At 33.3% G+C, this 22,146-nt stretch overlaps 1 protein-coding gene and 1 pseudogene across 1 annotated transcript; one reads left to right on the forward strand and one right to left on the reverse strand.

The window, feature by feature from the left end:
- Positions 1-1,278: 1,278 nt before the first annotated feature.
- LOC108483215 (protein OXIDATIVE STRESS 3 LIKE 1-like) lies at positions 1,279-2,474 on the forward strand (annotated as a pseudogene).
- A 789-nt stretch (positions 2,475-3,263) lies between these two features.
- On the reverse strand, positions 3,264-20,195 carry LOC108489250 (myosin-15). Its single transcript, XM_017793652.2, has 39 exons — positions 19,803-20,195; positions 19,486-19,614; positions 19,231-19,380; positions 18,187-18,332; positions 17,939-18,095; positions 17,455-17,513; positions 16,702-16,858; positions 16,077-16,226; positions 15,859-15,995; positions 15,033-15,179; positions 14,798-14,899; positions 14,566-14,623; positions 14,370-14,471; positions 13,800-13,837; positions 13,577-13,703; positions 13,312-13,485; positions 11,505-11,636; positions 10,696-10,805; positions 10,264-10,324; positions 9,953-10,130; positions 9,231-9,436; positions 8,830-8,949; positions 8,197-8,295; positions 7,679-7,900; positions 7,341-7,480; positions 7,058-7,169; positions 6,818-6,868; positions 6,610-6,699; positions 6,309-6,479; positions 5,986-6,138; positions 5,536-5,712; positions 4,997-5,131; positions 4,727-4,797; positions 4,540-4,639; positions 4,415-4,471; positions 4,278-4,334; positions 4,110-4,190; positions 3,950-4,032; positions 3,264-3,770 (listed from the first exon to the last, which is right to left on the reverse strand). The coding sequence occupies exons 1-39, from the start codon at positions 19,806-19,808 to the stop codon at positions 3,647-3,649; spliced, it is 4,569 nt and encodes a 1,522-aa protein (XP_017649141.1). The 5' UTR covers positions 19,809-20,195; the 3' UTR covers positions 3,264-3,646.
- Positions 20,196-22,146: the final 1,951 nt, after the last annotated feature.

Consider the following 22,146-nt stretch of genomic DNA (forward strand, 5'->3'; position numbering starts at 1 on the left):
ATACATTTTTAAGTTATATCCTCATTTTAATATTACTTCTTTAATAATATTTTTTTATCATCATTGCGTTTGAATTTAAATATAATTTTATTATTAATTTTAATTTTATTGCTATAGTAACTAAACCATAGTTACAAGGTGATCCGTGAGGATATAAAGCGCGTGGCCTTCGGTGCAGCAGATGGCAAGTAAAATAACAATAAAACTAACCAAAACGTACATTGACAGCGATCTGAGACGGAGAACAAGGAAGACCGAGCCCTTGAACTGTTTCTACTCGTGTCGAACTCTTACGGTCTTTCCTTATTATTATTATTATTATAAAATAATATTAAATAAAACAAGCCGGGCCCTGTTAACTAGCCCCACTTACCGACTCCTCTACGCAGATGCCACAAAACCCATAGGCCCATTCAAGCCGACTTCCCAACTAAACCCTTCGGCTCTGCTCAACCCATTCTTTTCGGTGTACATTTATGATTTTAAAAAAAAAAAGCTGTTTCATGTATGGTAAAAGTGATAGCACTGGCATAAAATATTATTTAGCCTTAATTATTTTTTCATAAGCTGCAATTTTGGCTTATTTTTACAATTACATATTTACAATAAAAAATGGCTTATCACAGACATATATATATATTGACACAAAATGGAATCAAATAGTAAAACGTGATATTAATCGAACTATTTATATATTAAATATATAATAATATTATTGAATAATGTTATCATTAGATATCCCACCTTTAATTTCTTTTTTAAATTTAGATAGTTTATAGTTGTATATTATCTCTATTTAAAACATTGTACTTTATGTTATAATTAAACTGTTTGTTATTAAGTTAAAGTTAATTAATAGAAAACATCAACTTCATTTTATAATATTTTTAAACCAAATTTGTTTAGAAATAGTTTTAAAGAAAATATTTAAATAAACATATATTTTAAAAATGTTAAGAGAAATATAATATATTTAAAAAAAGGTAGGGTAAGAAAGCCAAACTGGAGCCATCCGATTCCAAAGCCAACCTTCAAAAATAAATAAAGGATGTGGATAAGGCAAATGCATTGTCAGCAGACATACCCAAAGAACATTGTAAGTACGAACTACCGCGTCATACTATCATGTCAGAGTCGGAGACAGACAGTTCCTCAACATGTAGTAAACCAACACCTTGCTTCTATAATTGGACCACGTGGCACATGAAATTGCCAACCATTCTTATCATTTAATTACGTAACAGTTGCTCATCACAACTTTATGATTATCCATTTGCATACTACACAGCTTTTTTGTTTTAAGATGAGAACGTAGTTGTGACTCATCACTTCACTTAATTAAACTTTACATTTACACAGCGATAAAGCGCATTCGAGTGCAAACAAACAAGTCGTGCGCTTCGAAAACACCTGATTATACTCTCTTTTTTTTAAAAAGAAAAAGAAAATGGAAACATCAACAATGAGTGGGTGAGGATAAGGTCCACAGTTGCTTGCTTTAAACTTTAGTAATAAACATTTCAGTGATCAAAATCTAATTTATCCTTGTTTTTTCTCTCCAAAGACTTCCATTTTCCTTGCCCTTTTGTTTTAAGAAACAAACTCTTTTTTCTTCTTATTCTTACTTTTTTTTTATCAATTTTAGTAATTTGGCGAAGAAGTGATTAATATCTCGACTGTATCGGGAATGGCGTGTAATGCATCCACGGCGGTGAACCAAAGGAAAGAGGTGGAGGAAGATGATTGGAGGAGTTCATCGTCTACCACCACGACGTCGTCGTCTTGGATCGGGATGAATAGTGATGGATCTACCGATGGTGGAGATTGCGACGAAGATGATGATGAGGTGGAAAGCTCTTATAAAGGTGGCTTAGACATTATGGATTCGCTTCAACAGGTTTTGCCTATGAGGTTCGTATCTATTCTCCCGCCGCTTACAGTAAAATTTCTTTTTTTGATTTCATAATGTAAACAAAAAACTGTGTTTGTGAACAGAAGAGGGATCTCAAGTTTTTACAATGGGAAATCCAAGTGTTCACAAATTTAGCTGAAGGCCCATCCACTTCATCGATTAAAGAGATAGGAAAACCTGAAAACGCCTATACACGGAGGAGGAGAAATCTGTTAGCAATCAACTATGCATGGGACAAGAACAAGTTCAAAAGACCCATCAAATCCATAATGAATTCAAGAAAAAGCAGATTGGCTTTTCTAGCTGTTGACATGGGTAGCTCTGAAAGTATCTCTGCTACCACAAGTGACCACTCTACTTCTAACTTCATGCCCTCCGCACCCGCCCTCAAACCCCCACTTCTTTCAATAATATAAGACCCCCTTACTCGTCGTAGCCGGAATTTCTCTAATTGGTTGTCCTCTTCGTTCTCTAATGTACGGCACTGTCATGGGAAGCATTCATCCCGATTGCTCATTACTTGAGGATAAAACTAACTCTTAAGAAACAAAATTGATACTAATTTGCTTTGCTTCTTACAGAGCTTGATATATATTTTATTGACCCTAATGCATGTGGATGATCATGCTGAGCATTTCTCTTTTACATATAGACATTAAAATTCAAGTTAAAGTCGATTAAATATTCAACCCTAATTTAAAAAAAAAAAAAGGTAAAATGTTCTTGTTTTAATCATTGTAATGCTTCAGAGTGGAGCACACATAAAAATTTTTAAAGCTTTTATTAAAAATATTGATATTGGTATAAATTAAAAATTCTGATAAACATTAAAAACTTAAACAAAAAATTCTGGTAAAAGCGTATCAATCGCTCGCCTCAAAAGATGGAACTGAATAAAGTAAACGGAGAAAGTGTCTTCTACTTCTATTGATTTCTGAGGTTTACTTTTTATCTGTTTTGGTCCTAGGGTGGAGGTGATGGACTGTTCACAACCAGCGAAATAGCAAATATGTATAACGACATATAATATTACTATTTAACTTTATTTGTAAAATACTTGACGTGGAGAGAATAATGTGAATGGATTAAATAAGAATGTCATAATCAATCAAATTAAAATGGAATGAAGTAAAAAAAAGGAAAAATAAGAATAAAGATTTCATTTACAATAAAGAAGCTAAAGATAAGGCGTAGGCACATAATTGGCTTGATAAATTTTTACTCAATCAAATTCAATTTGATCTGTCAAATCTTGAAAACATTTTTTACTAAACATTTATGTTTTTCTTTAAAATAATTAGAACTTGAAAAAAAAAATGTCCAGAACTCAGTCCATGAGCAGTAATGGCAGTTCTATGTACAATCTAAACATTCTGTATACAGGCATAAGAATACAACATGAAAGCATTTCTACAGTTAAAAAAGCAAATATGAAGAAAGGACAAAACAGGAGAGGACAAGCTTCACAAGAAAAAAAACAAGAAGCATCCTTCTCAATTTAAAACCCAAATAAATGGCTATCTCTAAACAATGCCAACCATGTGGTTACCTAAGTCCTACGGCTACCCAATGTGGACGCCATCAAGAGAGATGGCAGTTTATATAGACTTAATTACTTAATTTCACAAGTTTCTAGGTTCTTTGCTGCTAAATCTTTTATCTTCGATGCATTTAACTTTCAATACGAGCTATACTGTGAGTTCAAACAGCTGCCTTCGGAATCATACGGTAGACTTACTTTTGGTTCTGCATTAGGAATTGTGCACATGAATATTCCGACAAGATCGCAGGGAGTTCAATGTCAGAAGGGTCTATTGCTGGTATCGCAATATCTATATCTTCAGTTGAGAATGGAATGCTGCAATCAGAAAATGATTTGAAATCAATAGCAAATCAAATTGATATACATAGAAACATGTATTCACGTATAATAATACCAAGTGGGTTCTGGCAGGGAAAAAAACACTTTCAAAAGGCATGACATGCCATTACTCCGGTAAGTTCAATCATACACAAATTTGATAGAGAATGTATTACCTCAGATCATCATCCAACAAAAATGAGTTTGAGGCAAGATACTGGTTGTCCTTGTTCAACATCTCCCTCATTTCAGCAACAACCTGGTGATAAATAAAGTTAGAAACCCAAGGAACATTATGGAACACAAATTTAACACGGGCCCTGATTTATAACTTGCCTCATTTGACACACTTTGAGTGCCATATTTGTCATCCCAGTACATGGTACTTATTCGGTAAATTTGCCTGATAGTCAAGACCTGCACAAGTTCCACAATACAAGGAAACATGACTAGCATCCAAAAGGGTGAACTTGAGATAGGGGATTCAGATAAGCATTAACTTACCGGACACAAATCATTACTGATCTCATCCAGAGATTTTTTCCTCTTCTGATGTATAACCTAAATAAATGTAGAAGGAAAAAACTGAACAAACTTCATAATCTATAGTTTAACTAGCCAAAAAAATGTAGGACACTAACCAGAAAGCCAACAGCTTGTCTAATATAGTTTAGCTCATGCCATGAGGTTCCTGCAAACTACATATTGCAATATTTCAGAATATTGATACCATTAGCACAATAACTCACAGAAAAAAGTTATTTACCTCTTCTGTTGCATTGCCTATCCATTTCTCTAGTTCTGCTAGGCCAGATTTAACATATTCCCCATTTGAGAACGAGCAACATTCTCGTCTAAGTAAAAGACTGGAGAAAATTTCAACTTAATAGTCTGGTCATTCAACCAATTGAATCTTAGGATAATTTTGGATACTATGAGGTATGAGCACATACCTGTTGAAAAGAGACATGTTGATGAAGGAGAAAACCTGAGTTATCAGCTTACGAATGAAGAAAGAGGGTACCTACATGCACGGGAGCTAGTCAGGAAGGTAATTAAAGAAGCAAAAGCTGGGATGATTTTTATCAGTACTGCTCTAAAAAAATTTTCTTCATTATTGTGCACATATGACCACCTTCTCAATTAAGGCTTAAGGATCAACTGCAAACTAGTAATAATTGTTTCTAGAAGAGATAAACCTTGCTTTAAACTTTTACACCTACATGATTTTCACGCAAACAATCCATAAGGCTATTCAAGAACTTGATGATGCTATCCCATTGACTACTAGGTGACTGCTGGGGAAGCCTTCCAGGAGATCTTGATTTTCCAGCAAGCATTCGTGCATTTTTTGGCACCTTCAAAATTAACAAATATTATCCAGCAATTAGAGTTTTGAAGTTTCTAGCCAACTAAAAGTCTAATGCCTCCTCACAAGAATCCAAACAAATATACCTTATTTAACAAAATAAATAAATAAAAGGATTGCATATACATGACATCATATATAAAAAACACCGTGATCAAATCTTAATCAGACACCTAATGCCTTTCTGCCTAAGTTACTTTTTACAGTGTCAAGTTAACTCAATATAAAAAGCTAAGCACTTGAACCGCACAATGCAGAGATTATTTGGGACATAACACATACAGCTAAATAATAGAAAAAGCTAATCTTGGGGCCAATTAATTTATAAATTTGATTTTTGGCTTTAGATTCTAGATCTGCATAAGATATTAACATCTAACATTTAATACAAACCTGAATGCACAGTGCCAAAAGTGGAGATAATTCTTTCTTAATATTGTCACGAATCAAGCCAAAAATCTTTTCAACACAGGCTGTCAATTGTTGTTTGAATAGTATTGCTGGATATCTTGCGTCTATATGTGACATGCCATCCTCGAACCCGAGGTATTTGAAAGGGGATTTTAGACCCTGGAGGCGTCATAAACAAAATCAGCTTACATACAACAATAATGATTATCATTAGAAAAAAAATATATCAAGAGAAGACCAATTCATAAAGGTGTCAACTATTCAGTCATATGATAACGATAACATGATAACCAAAACTCAGGAAATATTTTCAGCTGGAATTGCATTAAAATTTCAAAGAAATAGAGATAAGAAATTAAATATTCTCTACCATATATAACAAAATTACAACCTGAAAAGGTCTTATTTTCAAAATATTGCAACAGAACTCACATAAGAAACTCTCCCAGGTAAACCAGTGTTTCCCCCAGAACGTTGAGTGCCAGCAGACAGAAAGCCATTTGATCGCAAATTTTTCTGCAGCAGACACAAAAGTGCTGAGGTGTTGGACAGCCAATAAGGTAAGGTTTCATTTTCAGCTCCAACCTGCAAAAAAGGCCAGACGAATATGGGTAACATCCACAGAAGGCAAAAAAGTTGCTAAAAATATTATGGGATTGAGCTGAGAGAAGGTATGAAATATGACTCATCATCAGCAGTATCTATTACATATGGCCTTTCAATTTCATGAAATTTGTGATAATGTCTAATAGTACCTTCAGAACATCATTGATTCCTTCTATTATGTAGTCAAATATAGCTGTCCGTTCAGACTCAAAGGAATGCCAATGATGGAGACATTTATATATGATACAAGCAGCCAGCGGTTTACCATTGTGAAACCCTAAATTTTCTTTGATACATCTTGAAAGGAATTCATAATTTTCCTGTGGACAAAGATACTTATATATTAAGTCATGCAAATGTAAAACTATCAATTTCGAAACTATTTATCTACTAAAAGATCTCATGAAAATCAAAAGAATAAACTTAATGATATTCGTATAAACAAGAAACCTGTTGTCTCTCTGCTGTTAGTTTAGGTCTTCTTGATTCAGACATGCTATGTGAGAAAGGTACAATAAGTTTTGAAGGAGTGGGAGACTCCTGCAGAAAAGAATGTAATGAAGAAAGCTTAAAACTTGCACAACAGTTAGAGCTAAAATTAGTGAAATGCAGAAATATTTTTCTCATGGAAAAAATGAGAAATTGGGAAGGGTCTTACAAATACTTGCTTCTGGTCATTCAAAGGAAGATTAAGCATACCACCATATTTCTGGTTCATTAAGAAAACAACAATTTACATGAACCACTTCACAGCAAGTCCAAAAAAATGCAAATTTAATAAGAAAATAAAGAAGAAATTGAAAAAAGAATGCCTGTCAGACCAGCATCATCCAAGAAAAACAAACACTATGGTTAGTACAGTGATAAGCCATCAAAGACAAAACACACAAGCACTTACATCTGAAAATGACTTTAAAAAGTTAGAACGGTTGCTTTTCGGGGATGGGGTCAATGCTTTTTGTCGTAGAACATGATTTTCATCTTCTAAATGTGAGAGCTTCTCCTCCAAACTTAAAAAAAACCACCAAACAAAATGAATCAGGAAGTAAAATTAATTAAGTGTGCAAACCAAATTAATATATTCACTTCAGATGGCAAGACAACCAAATAAACAGTACTCATAGCAGACATGCATGCATTAAGTCTAAAAGTAATATAATAGTTTCAGTTATGAAAGATACCTCTGCATGTTATTCTGGAGCTCAGAATTCTTCTGTTCTAATTCCTGCAACTTTTCAACGGTATCATTGGCATCTTTTAGAGCCTTCTTGAGCTCAAGCTCCAGGGCAGAATTCTTCTTTTCCAAGGTATCCAAAGAACTCTGAAAAAGTAAATGGAGCCAATGGAAAGTCCTTATTAATAATAAAGCAGATAAAGAACATACAAAAGCATATTCTAAATTCAATATATAAGAAAATATTTAAATCAGACAAAGTAAACCACAAAGTCCCAAAGCAGAACGTAAATAGTACTCTTAGACTTATCATGAGATACTCATAATCATCACCAAAACACGAACCTTAAGTGATGCATTTTCCTTTCTCATTTCAGCAATCATAGTAAATTCCTTTTCCAAAGCAGATTTCTCTTTTCTTGATAATTCCAATTGATTTTGCAGCACTACGTTCTTGTTGCACTCACTAATTGTTGCTAGCTTAGCTGCATCTAACTCAAGCTTCAAAGATTCAAAGGCTTTTTGAAGTTTTGAAATTTCAACTGACTTTGCATCTTCATTGGAAACCTGCAGATTGCGACATTTAAATTAAAAAGGAAACAGAATGTAGAATAATAGAGTATTTTATTAAGGAAAAGAATAGAGGCACTAAAACAAAGATCTAAGAGCCAGATATTTATAGCACAAATAAAGTTAAGAATTCCAGTTCGTAATTAAGTGATTCAGCTTTTTATAGAAAGTGGAGAACCCTGTCATTAGCATCATTAGCCATAACCACAAAGAAAAGACCAAAATACAAACTTCCTAAATTTATATGATCACCAACTTTTCTAAAACAAGAATTCAAAAACTATAAGCGATACCCGCATTCGTTTTTCTAGATGCAGCCGCCATGTTAGATCTTCTAACTGCTTTTCAAGCTTGCTCTTAGCTAACCGCAAGGCACCTGCTTCATTAGCCTCCTGAAAAATGTACATGCAAAAGTGGTCACGCATTGAAACTTAATATGTGAAAAGTTTGATGATGAATTGGGATTGTAAGGAATGCATAAGTAGGAATATTCCATCTCCTTGTATAGACAGGTCTGATCTTAAATGAATACTCACTTCTCAAGTCAAACTTGAGAAAACTAGGAATCATTACTGATTACTTTTCTACAATTCCTTAAATCCATAACAAGTACAATTAACAATTATTAAAAAGATTAATACACCTGGAAAATATAGGACTTTCCTAGCCTGCTTTATACCTCACACATGAAGATTGTTGACCAAACATTGGACTTACTAAATAAGTGCGTACAACAACCTTTACATTTAATGAAACTAAAATGAAGTTTAAGGTATTCAAAAAACAGTTTTCATCGAACAAGGATTCTCTTCTCTTCAAGTATTTTTTTCTTGGGCCCTAGAGGTAGCACTAGGCAGATTCCACAAAACTCATTTAAAATGCCATTTACAGTGAAAGAAAACACAAGAAAAAGCAGTTCCACATACTTGCTTAAGCCTTCGGAGTTCTCTTTTTGCAAGTTTTTGCCTCCAACGACATTGTAATGCTATGATAGATTTTTTATAATTATGGAAAGCAGAGCGGAATCTGCACAATCTCCAATGAGCCTGCTCAATACAAGAAACAGAATATATTAAAAGTCACATTGCAGACTGCAAAGGATTTTACAGAACTCTCAAAAAAACCAGAAAAGGTGAAACAGCTTCAAAATAAGCAATTGAATACTAGGCATGCTATGAATTTGAGGACGGGGAAACACATTAATTGTTTATCACTCACGTGCCTAGAGTGCAACTTCATAAAACTATGATGGACATAATCATATACATATTGGAAACCACAAGATAGCACAGAAATGCATATATAAATTAGATGAAGTTGTGTTCACCTGGATTACAGAGGCAGCTCTATGCTTCTTTCCATGCAAAAACTTTAGACGAGTTGAAAAGCCACGAATGTTGGACTGTATACAAACAGCTGCAGAAATTAGTTTCAGATACGCATGCCTCAATAGCCACCTGCGGACATATTTCTGTAAACAAACAGCGGCTGCAGCCTCTCTCCTTGCAGCAAACATCTTTCGAGCAAGGCATCCTGTAGGAATCATGGTAACTTAGTCCTACAGCTTAGATGGAATGCATGAGACACAATCACACGGAAAGGATAGTTAACACATTTTGTTCTCAGAAGAGGCTAATCAAATGAGTATTCTGTAATTTCAATTTTGATTTAAGAATATGTAGTTTAAGTTTTGTGCTAGTCTTTTTTTTAAATTTCCATTATATATTTTGAACATCAAAGTTATTGTGTTGATAAATTGAATAATTTCAAGGCTTGATTCTCTCGTCTCCTCTCTTATTCCTCTGTTTACCTAAATTCTCTCTGATTCCTTTTTTCTCAATGCTTCCCAATTCATATTCTATCTACCCTCGTGCCATACATCAGAATCAAATATTAATTTTGTGTGAAATGAAAAATATAGCCAAATGTAATCTTCGAAGAATATAAAGAGAATAACATTAAAGAAAAAGAAAGATTCAAGCAGCAAAACAAAAAGTGAATAACAGATTAGTTATGTAAGAAAAGTTGGTATCCAGACGCCAAGAAAACCTCTGCAATATGCCTGGAGTGCAATTGCGGCAACCCTAGCTGAAATAAACTTCCTATGAGCAATAAATGTCCGCAAACGATGCTGAATACGTTTTGCAGCCATATCCAAAACCTCAGCCCTTCGTGAATCTAAAACACCAATCTGACCAGCCCTAAGAAACACTTTTGTCCTGCCCAACTGCACAAAATATTTGAAAATGAAGAATTCGAAGAAAAAAAAAGGCAATCTAAAGACAAAATTGCAAAAGATAGGCAAACGAAGCAACAAAAACTTGGAAATAATTTATTTATACAATGTTAATCATAATTACCTGAAAATTTTGAAGGTTTAACTTTTGCAGAATTTTTTCAGTCAATCTCTTTTCATCATAACTGCAAATATAACTTTAAAAGTTAAACAAGAAACAGAAAAAGAAGTCACAGAGAACTGCAAAACGGAGAAGAAATGGATTTCTTTAGAAAAGAAAATCTGGAAAAACACAACCATGGAGAAGCAAGGATGCCTTTTAACTATTCACAAACAAAGAACGGCAAGTTGTAAGCAAATTCTTGGGAGAACTAGATACGCAAGATACTGCACAAGCAGGGATTTTACCAGAGATGAAAAAAGGATTTCTACAAGGAATACGGGGAGATACTGACTATATTTTAACCATCCTAAAGAAAATTAAGGAAATATGCAGTTTTACATGTGCATATGCTAATCTGCATGATAAGCAGGTATGTTTGGAAAACATATACACCTTGTATCCATAAATTCTGGAGCTAAGAAGCCAAAGCGGTCCACAAATTCAGAATAAGTCCGTCGAGTTGGATAGCCAGCTAAACTTATTCGAACAGCCTCCAGAACACCCTAATTCCAAATCAAAAAAAAAGTTCTCAGCAAATCAAATCTATAGTATTTAGCAAGAATCAAGACCAGGAATGGGAGAATATCCATGTGCCAGAGGGGAGAAATGCACAGGCAGTCAGATTTAAATAAGAAATGTAAAACCAATCATGAATTAATCGTGTGTCACTTGCACCAGGAACCTCTTCCATAGCATACTAAGTATTTAGCATTATTAATGGCATCGGAAATTTCTTGTTAACAGACTTGCCCATTCTATTACTTCATCTAAAAGAGACATTTTCAAGTCTGACTGAAAAAGTAAAAGATATGCCTTCATTGCTAGTAAGCTTTTACATACTTTCCTGCCATTTATCAAAGAAAAACTCTGCAAAATTGGACCGTTTAAGTAGTGTTTTAGAAATTTAGAACCCATTTTCATGTAGAAATTAATACAGATTCATAAATCAACTAGAAATAAAGAATTTCCAGAATGAAATGGAGCCAGAATACATGGATAAGATTTCCATGTAAAAGAAGTTGCAGTCATAGAGATTAGGAAAGTAATGAACAGATAATTATGTAACCATGAAAGTTCAAGGTCAAATGTTACAACGCAAGACTAAACATCATCAGGAGCACAAAGCTTTAGACTGGCCTTTCCATTTTGATTGTTTGCACTAAAATTCAACATAGGAAGTATACATAAAAGAGACTACTTACCCCACAGCGTAGCTGATGAAGGATACTAAGGTTCTCAAATTTCTGAGGCCGGTTCGATGAGTTTGGCTTCACACAGCGTATATAATGAGGTTCTGTTGAGTTGAGGGTTTCCATGAGTGCTTGAAGTTGTTGCTATAAAGAAAAGGAAAAATAATTAACAGCATTGGCTTTAGTGAATTATAGATATCATGCCTGATGTGCTTACAGTAAGCAGAAAGCCCTCGTCAGTAAATCACAACTAAATAGGCAAGTTAACAGGGAAATCTTTTAGTAATCAAGGCACTCAACCAAGAACATTAATAAAGAAAATAAATCATTAAAACCTTCAAATTTATTCCACTCGCTAAAAGTATGATCCAACAAAGAATAATATCAGCACCACAAGAAAGAAAAGATTGAAATAGCCAAAAATTCGTTTCATAAGTTTATTCTCTTACAAAATGCATTCAATGACATGCATTTATGCATGCCTGAACCTTCACAAGAGCTTCCTAAAATAAGTGCTCAACTATGTTACATGGACTCGAGTTTGAGTATCCAATAAAAGTATGTGTCCATGTATCAGACTAATCTTTTGGTAAAATATGTTACTTGCAGATTTGGCTTAAAAGTGAAGAAAAATAAGATACAGAAATGGGGATCATTGTAAAAACTTATGTGAACAAAATAATCCTACTTCTAAAAGTTAGATATTAGAAAATTCCATTTGACTCAAGCAAAACACCGTGTTAAGAAAAGTAAGAACAAATTGACCCATCCAACTCCAAACCGAGGGTCAGCTCATATTCTTCCTTTCTCTCATTTTATAAAAGGGCTTATGGTGACACAATAACAATTTTATACGACCTAATAATTGCTTCTATTTAACACCCCCCCCCAAAAAAAAAAATCTCAAACAAACTTCTATTTATTATTTTTTTAAACCATTGCAAGTTGCAAGCCACATGTTATTTTCTTTTAACGGTACCCCTGAATGTCCTCTTTGTTTTCTTTCTGCTTGACAATAGCTACCATTCTGCTCTTTTTTTTTTAAAAAAAAAAATGCTCAAGCAAAATTTAGAAAAGGGAAAAAAAAAAAAAAAAACTAAATCAGGCTGTGATGTGAATGTGCCTCAGGAGCCCAATCCCCCCCATGGCAATAAGCTCCTAATTGCAGCTTTAAACTTCCTCTCATGCTTTCTTACACTACCCCATCAGAATATCTTTTTTTCCTATAACGTTTGGATTGGGGTTTTAAGATTTGTTGTACATGAAAGAGACCCAGTCTGAATAAGAATCACCATACTGGACACATATTCCACACTCAAATCTGTGTCATGTTGCTTGAATATGGATACGTGGGTAGAAAATGCTTTGTCCATGCAACACTGGTGTTTGAAGAGAAAAAAAAGGCTAATGTCGCAATTTGGCTCCTAAACTATACCTATTTTTTCACTTTGGTACCTAAACTTTTTTTATCCCATTTTGGTACTTGAACTATCATTTTCATTTCAGTTTACCTGAAAATATAAAACTTGCCAATAAGGTGACATGTGGCATATTTTTATTGTACATAGGTAACTTTTGGTGTAAAATGGGACAAAAATGATAGTTTAGGTAACAAAGTGGCATAAAAAAAGCTTAGGTACCAAAGCGGGAAAAAGAGTATAATTAAGGGGCCAAATCATGACTTAAGCCAAAAAAATAGCAGTTTTTGACAATAACTAAGAAAAATTATCTAAATATATCATATGACATAATTATTAGAAACATCTTTAAATTTCTGACTCCTTAGGAAAGCCATCGAAAACCAAAAAGAGTCTCGTACCTTAAATCTTGTGGCGACCGAGGAAAACTTGTATGATGATCTTGAAGATTCCTCAGGTGGTGAAGGGAAAAGACCCGCAACAAATGGGCATTTAGAAGAAGCCAAGAGATTGCAATGTTCTACCACAACATAATCCCGGTTTTTGTCTAAAAAGGAATCTGTTTGATAAGTAACCTAAAAAGAAAGGAAGATGTACACATCATCACATTATCTGCCATATCAGAATATAGTTATATTATCTAATACACAATGTTCTATTACTTGCCTTGCCAGCATAATGTGAAACGGTAAAATCTGTTTCTGAAAATTTAGCCTTTTCCAACCTTGGGTGACCACGGAAATTCTGAAATAATTTGGTTGAAAATGTTTCATGTGTTGATCTCGGGAACATGCTGCACAAATAAGAAAATCAGGATAAGGACTAACAGCACAGATCAAATAGTATAGAGCAACACGCACCAATTTATAATGAAGAACTTAAACTGTACCAAGCTTCATCCAAGAGAGCAATTATCCCTATCGGTTTCTGCATATGCAAGCACAATAGTTAAAAATATTTAAAAAATGTACAAATTGGGTGTTATATATTTGCTCAAGCACAAATTTACACAGTGAAATAATAACTGTACCTACATGTACATTGCTAATCAGTAATCACTAACTATCATACAGGTGCAAATTTCAAGTGCACATCATTTAAGTTAGATTCATCCTCACCCCCTTAAAAGAAATGCTACTTATAATAACAGCACCATAAAGGACACAAAACTTAGATAATGGGATATTGCAAGGTATTCCAAATACACCATGATGATAATGGCAGAACTTAGATAAGGCCTTATGCACTTACAGTCTCCAACATGTAGTATTGCACAACTTAGGTATACAAGGATGTTTAAACTAAAGGAAAGAATAGTACTTAGTTCCATATTGATTGGCTACCTGAATGTACTATTAGGAAGATAAAAATAGCCAAAGTAAAGCTCTATTGCCAACAGAAATAACAAATAAAACTAAACAAGATAAACATTTCTTTTTAGAAGACCAAGCATGAAAACCTTCTCAATCAAATCCAAGACATCTTGGTTGTCTATAAATTCGATGTAGCTCCAATTAATTTCTTCTTTCTTATATTCATCCTGTTCCATCTTGAATACATGCTGAAACAAATCAAGAAGGGAATATATAAGCCTGGAGCGCATAGCACCATCAGAATAAATGTAGACTTCATTGCATGGAAGATTGACTGCTAACCTCGTTGAAATGCTGCTGAAGCTTTTCATTTGCAAAATTAATGCAAAATTGCTCAAAACTAGAGCATAAAAGATTACAATCAATCAATGAAAAGAAACACGGAAACAACTCTATGTAAGTATTGACAAATGTAATGCACTAGAGATCAGAGAGTCAATAAAGCTATATATTTACATAATAATAACAATAAAAATATTAAATAAACATACAAAACCAAAGAACAATATTTTACCTATTATGCTTAAAGCATTCAAATCCATAGATGTCCAAAACTCCAATTTGCACACGGGAATTTGGATCTTGCCCCACGGATATATTAATCTTATCAACAAGCCTTACAAAATAGAAAGAAAATTTTCAGAACAGAAAACAGTTTAATCTTGACCCCATGCTGGCAAGGCAAGTAATACAAAATATGAGCATATGATAAAATAAATGCCTACAAACATGAATTAACATAAGCATACCAATCAAACAACCGAGCATAAACTGTCTTTGCCAATGCATCCCGACTAGCCACAGCAGCATTACAATCAAGAGCTTTAACTATACTTCCTTCACGGGTTTGAATGGTACGAGTACATAATGTCGCCAACAAGAGGATCACATCACACCTGCCAAATAAGCAATTTTTTAACATACCTAACAAGAGAATGAAAATCTACAAATTGCATAGATCAACAAGCCGCTGGCTTGAACTACCCAGCAACCTACTATGTCATTGCCAATGTGCAACTCACAGGGCATATAATAAACTCAAAACATCCGAGCAAAAACTATTAGGTGTTTAAAGTAGATACTTTTAGTACTGAAATTTGAACTAATTATACTACAAAAGTTGTTTCATATACTAGTGAACATAAATCACAGCTTTGATTTTAGTCTTTTTTGTTCCAAACTATACATGCAATCCAACATTTTTTATTGAGAAAATATTTTATTTAGCCAATTAGCACAATAGTGATAGAACATATCAACATAAACCATTGATTGAAATTAAACACTGTGCTTCCCAATCCAAACCTCAAGTTCATTATGGTAATTTTGTCTTTAAATTGCAAAAACATCCAAGAATCCTCATAGGCTCATCCATGAATTGGAATAGTTGCTTTTATCAACACATACATGACATTAGAAACAACTTTTAACACTTCTAAAAACGTTGGTTGTTACTTTATTCATATTACAGTTTCGAAACCATTACTGAAAACAGAAAGAAAGTTCCATAATTTATACTTTACTCAAGAATGACAAACAAGACAAGATTGAAAGCTATCTTCTAGGGTGACCCACCTAAAAAGATCAGCAGCCATCTGCATATGGAATGTAGATTTCTGATCTTTAACAACTGAAGAATCATGCTCTCTTCCAGGGGAAAATTCAACGTTTCCCAGATGCAAAATAGCAGCCAAGGTGCGAAATATAGCTTCCTGATAAAAAAATCACAATAGCATAAGTTAATCCAGGAAAAAATAATTCAAAAGTAAAAGATAAGTGTAATATTTTCAAACCTGTTCCTCATGACCGATACCAACAATATCCATTGCCCTCCTTGTCTTCATATATTCCTCTGCATTGCTTACTCCTTCAAGGTCATATGTCTTGCTTTGATTTAAATAGTGAAAGTGGCTTGGATGGCCTAATTTGTACTTTTCTGCATCCTGATCAAAAAAAAGTGATAGGGATGAAAATATGCCAAGCCCTTATTTTATATCCCGACATTAATGAAATAAACTTCTAAATCCTAATAATACAATGTAGCTCAACTAAAGCCATTTTTAAAAAGTAAAAGTAGTACAATACTACAACAGCAGATTTCTTATAGGCGTACATGAAGTATGTTAACAAAAACATTTGGAGGAAAAATTCAACAACATGAAGAGTAAAAAAAAGGAACTACACAATCAAACAAAACAGCATTATAAAATGTGTATATGCATACTAATTAAACATAATATTAGCAATAAAAGAAAGTGCAGCAATCTCAACATTAAACAAAACATTCTCAAGCATATATACAGCATGTACACAAATTCTAAACATGGATAAACACAACGAGATAGACAATGAAGAAAAGAAAAAGGGAAAAAGAGACATATATGGCCAAAATAACAAGATAAAGGTAAGACAGATTACTTTCCCAGATGCACACAACTGGTAGAAGCAGTGATAATTCCTCTCAGGATCTGTTATCTGAACAACGCGAGACCGTTCAAGAAGGTAAGTTCTGACTGCAGCACCAGATATTCTACCATTTGCATCGAATTGGATCTCAACAAACTTTCCAAAGCGACTGCCACAAACAAATTAAGCATAAGGATTAAACAATAGTGCAAGATAAATAAATTATATCCTCTGTCGCTTCTATCTTGTTAGCACACAACAGCAAACTGGAATGTTATATGGAAATAGCCCAAGCTTAACAGATTCTGAGTTGCAATGATATGGCTTTATGTGACACATTCAAATAAAGTCATCTTATATTCTCCCATCTTGATGCATTTAAAACATATACTGATACAGAAGCAAAGGAACAAACTACATGGTTTCATCTATCTTGCATGATTATAGCTATAATCATGATACTTACCACACCACAGATTGAATCAACAATACAGATCACACAAATATTGTACTCATGAAGAACAACCATATAAGGACAGTAGTGAAGGAAAAATCAAAGATTAGAGAAACAACATGGATTAGTAGGATAAGATTAGCAACAATGTAAAAGAAGCTAAACTCTTACTTCGAACTTTGTTATAATTAGATCTATTTGAAAAGAACTATAATCCTACACACTGCTGATGGAGTATATAAACTCAACACGAAAGTATATGCACTAGCCAGTAGCCACATGCATTTTGTGAAAATTGTTCTAAATCTCACCTCGAATTGTCGTTTCTAACAGTCCTCGCATTTCCAAAAGCCTCCAAGAGCGGATTTGACTGAATCACAAAGGAAATGAAATTAAGAGCAAGTTGGTAGCAAAGAGGGGTAGCGCATTCCAAGAGTGTGTAAGAAAACATGAACTAGGCTAAACAGCATAATTAGTTTATAGGATCCTCTATTAAGCTTCCATAAAACTACAAAATAAGAAAAAATAAAGGTTTGATCCATTCTAAAAGTAATCTGCTATAACGTTTGATCCATTCTATAAGTAAACTGCTAGTAGCTGCCAAACTTTCATAAGACAGCGGGCTACCTGACATGCCAGTCCACTCACTCACCCCCACCCCTCAAAAGAAAGGGAAAACAGAGAGACCACATTTAGCAGTTAGAGAAAAACCTAATAATAGAAAAATAAAAACGTTTATATATGTAACCATGGTGTTTAAGTAATAATAAAGTTAGTCAACTTATGCCATCTTACTTCCAGAACTTGCTGCTCAACAGTTCGGTCATCACCAGCTGCACGGCCTCCAACAAAAGTAAGATATTGCATGATAAGTTTTGTTGTCTCAGTTTTACCAGCCCCACTTTCTCCACTGACTAGTATAGACTGGCTTCGACCCTCATTCATCATTGCCCTAGGTTATAAAACAAGGAGTTTAATAGATACCAGTTGAATCATGCCATGAGTAAAATTATGGATCAAGCATCCAGACAAAGATGACATACCTGTATGATACATCAGCCACAGCAAAAACATGGGGGCTTAGCTCACCAAATGGAGCACCCTTGTACTGCTCCATCATATGCACATTGTAAAGATGAGGAAGTTTTGTGAACGGATTAACGGCTATCAAAATGCTTCCTGTATATGTCTATAAAAGAGAAACATCTTTGTAACTGGTTTGGTAGCTGAAAAACTACCAACTAAAGATACCAAGAAAATCAGAAAATGTTATACAAATAATGCACAAGTGCATGTGCGAACACATTGTGCAACCAATGAGAATAAAAAATGGTTTCTTTTTAAACTAAAATATGTTAGTCTTGGCTTGCTAAAGACCACTGATAACAACACACAAAAGATCAGAGTCAATCACTAATAATCTCATAATGAAACTAGAAAACCAAATTGGAAAATACAAATTTAGTCAGCAGTGTCTCATCAAATGAATGAAGCTATACAAGTAAGAGAAAAGAACATGTCTAGAAAACTAGTAAAAACTCGACATTAACTTGTCCATATGGTACGCTGACTGAAACAACATATTACATTAAAAAAACCAAAGGTGAGTAAACAATTCAAAACTCTAGCTTTTGCATGATAACCATGGAACATAAATCTCGTTGACCACAATTTACATCATCATGGCAATAAGTAAGAAATAAACAAAAAGGAAAGAATCTAAACGGGTTTCTTAATTAATGCGAGGGGATGACTAGTGTTTCAATGCGCTAACACATGGAACCAAGATTCAAGCATTTATGGGAAATATATTTTTAACCAAAATTGGAAGACAGGCTGCATAGTGGATCACAAACACTATAATTCCATTAATACGTAACTCAAAGATAATATATCCAATGTGGCGGTTCAGATGTCAGAACAAATTCATTATCAAATTTAAGTAACAAATCAAACATATTGATCACATGTTATAATCGTTACCATTTTGAACATCTACAAAGAAAATATGCGCGAAAAACCAATAATTAAGTTCACAACTTAGCAAAATTTTGAACATCTCGAGTAGCTAACGGAATCAAACTTACATAAATATCATTCAAAGCGTATCTCCTCTGGAGATTATAAAGCACACCGGGCTCATTCAAATAAGTCAACTTCGTCATATCATCAACTCCTCCATGCTCCTCCTCTTCATCCGCATCTCTAGGAAACAATTTCTCTGGCAAAGCTAACACCTGAACAACGAAAATGAAACCAACAAGTTCAAAAATAAGCAAACAAATACTATTCAAGACACCCAAAAGAATTTAAAAACAAACGGAAATTAATGAAACTTATACCGTTTTACCGGAGCCAATTTGGACTTGGACCTGCTTGCCTCTGCAATCAGTAATTTCAGCTGGAACCCAAGCCAAGTGCTTGTCCTCAACCCAAACCTTAGCACCCTTGCGGAAATTCATGTTTGGTTCCTGAGAAAATTTGGAAAATTCAAGAAACTAAGGAAGAAAATTAATTAAAATGAAACCCTAAAGAATCTCGTTCTGTTTGTTTGTTAGTTAGAGTGAAGTAAAATGTGGGTGCGACGAGTGTGACATTGGAAATTTCAAAGAAACCCTAAACGGACATAGAAAGACAAAAGGGGAGAGAGAGAGATTACGGGCATGTTATTAGCTGTGAATTTTTTCGACTTCCCGCCCTAACTGCTGCTGTAGACTCTAAACAACATTGAACGAGTACTATGTTGATTTTTAATATATCGTATCGGACACGTCACTCTTTACTGTGCCCTTTGCTTAGCTTGTGTTTCTCTATTTTGTAATGTAAATACAAATTTTTATAAATTTACTGGAGCGGGCGGGACAAGTTTGCTTGTTCTTCATAACTTTGACTGTTTGTTTGGTTACTGGGAAAATTGAAATTTTCAAATCTTGAAAGAGAAGGGAAAACCCCAATGTTTTCGAAACTTTGAATTTGCGTGGGGATGCCCATGCCCGGGAGCTGTAATCTATTCATATTCAACTGTAGCTTCAGTTAACTTTTGCTTTTTCAACGCTCCATTTCTTCTTCTCCGTTTTTTTTTCTTAAAAAACAAAATGTTATTGAAGACATTTATTTACTTATTTATTTGTTTTCCTCCTATGAAAATTCAAATTTCAAAATCTATTAGTCTTTCACAACTCTTTTACTTTTAATATCAATAATTTAATCTCTTCAATTTTTTATTTAACAAATTTTTCATTAAACCGGATAGCAATTTTAAGATGAAATTCATGAAATATCAAATAAACAAATTAAAATGTTGATTTTGTATTGTAACATCTTTATCTAAAACAACATTACAAAAAGGTATAATGAATATAGATTTTAGCCAAAAAAAAAATTAAACGCATTATTAATTGAACTCCAACTATAAAAATGAATTTTAATTTACAAAATGTACTTGAACCTTAATTGTAGAGTATTTTTTATTTAAAGAAATTCTGAATAAAAAGGGGCGGTTTTAATAAATGGTGATGTTAGGTAGGAACAGTGCAATGAAGTCCACATACATACATATAATTTGAGTTGTTTTAAAACTTATGGTAAGTAATTAATCATCCAAACCAGAAAGGAATGTAAGTTGTTTCGTCATTATTGGCTGATGACAATAAGTCCATTTCACTTGGAGTTACCCCCACTGCATTTTCTTCTCTCTCAAGGACCAATCCATTATCAAATTTTCAAATTAAGGCTTTTATGGCTTCACATGCCATAAGGCTTAGCATGTACCAAATTTTAAAGAGAAAACTAAAATATTATGAAATAATAATTTTAAATTTTTAAGAGAATTTGAATAAATTAATCAACTTTAAATAGGGTTATCATACTTCATGAACATTTTAATTTATTTTAAATTATATATTGATTTGAATAGAATGGTGGTTAAAATTTCCGTCAAACATTCGTTTAACATAGATACAAACCATGTTACACCCATTAAATGAGAAAAAAATAGATTTAATATTATAATATTTACATTTTAAAGTATTTGTATATGAAGTGTTGGTGGTAAAAGTATTAGAAAAGCCCTTACACTTAGGAGCAGATTGAAATTCAATTACGCTTTATATATTCCCTTCGTCTAATACTTAGAGTGATTAATAGTTTAACGTCTCGATCTTGTCATTCGAATTTTTAATGAAAAGTTTATAAATGATATAATTCTAACTTATAATTAACAAGTAAAACTTAATTAATATATTATTTTATACAATTTCAAAATATATACAATTAATTTACTCAATTTTCCCATAAAATGGTTAAATTGCGATCCACCCTTTTTAAGTAAAGAGCTTTTATTGATGCTGGCTGAAAACAAAAAGCACCGTCAAGAACTTGTTCTGATAATAACATCAAATATTACGCAGCTCCAACATGTTGTCGTTTGTAACCTCATTGAAGCGGCGGCTGCTTTGTCTCACGTCACTGCTATATTCTTTCATTTGTCGCTGCACAAAAAAACATTAGTCTAAGAATGTTAAGAAAGATGAAGATTTTATTTAACTTTTGGTCGATTGGTGTCAGTTTTTAAGCAAATTTGTAAGAAAAAAAAAAAAAAAAGTATATTTCGTTGATATATATTGTCACAATTCAATCTAGCTCGTTCTATTATGGGAATTTATAGGTTTTTCAATTCTTATCTCTTTTTAAAAATTTGAATTCACATTTTCAAATATAAATGGTATAGCAATAACAATTATATATATTTTTAAAGATGAAAATAACATGTTGCTTCTTCTGTAGCAGACTGATATGGAATTTTATCCATTCCTAATGTCGTAAATCCATAACATACATCAAGATATTTCATTAATTTTACAAATTAAATAAAACAATAAAAAATGTGCCAATGGAAGTTAAAGTGTTAAAATTAAACCTATAAATACTTATAAGTAATTGGAAGAAATGGAATTAGACTAAGTTTAAATCTTAAAATTATCATTATTACGAAAATTTTACTT

The sequence above is a fragment of the Gossypium arboreum genome, chromosome 5 (assembly GCF_025698485.1).
Source record: "Gossypium arboreum isolate Shixiya-1 chromosome 5, ASM2569848v2, whole genome shotgun sequence".
In the NCBI taxonomy this organism is placed as follows: Eukaryota; Viridiplantae; Streptophyta; class Magnoliopsida; order Malvales; family Malvaceae; genus Gossypium; species Gossypium arboreum.

Excerpts from the sequence above, each read along its gene's own strand:
- LOC108489250 (XM_017793652.2), bottom strand. Across the intron at positions 16,227-16,701 it reads AGTTGTGTGCATCTGGGAAA|GATGCAGAAAAGTACAAATT; the intron begins GTAATCTGTCTT and ends TTTTTTGATCAG. Across the intron at positions 9,437-9,952 it reads ACTCCAGGCATATTGCAGAG|GATGCCTTGCTCGAAAGATG; the intron begins GTTTTCTTGGCG and ends TGATTCCTACAG.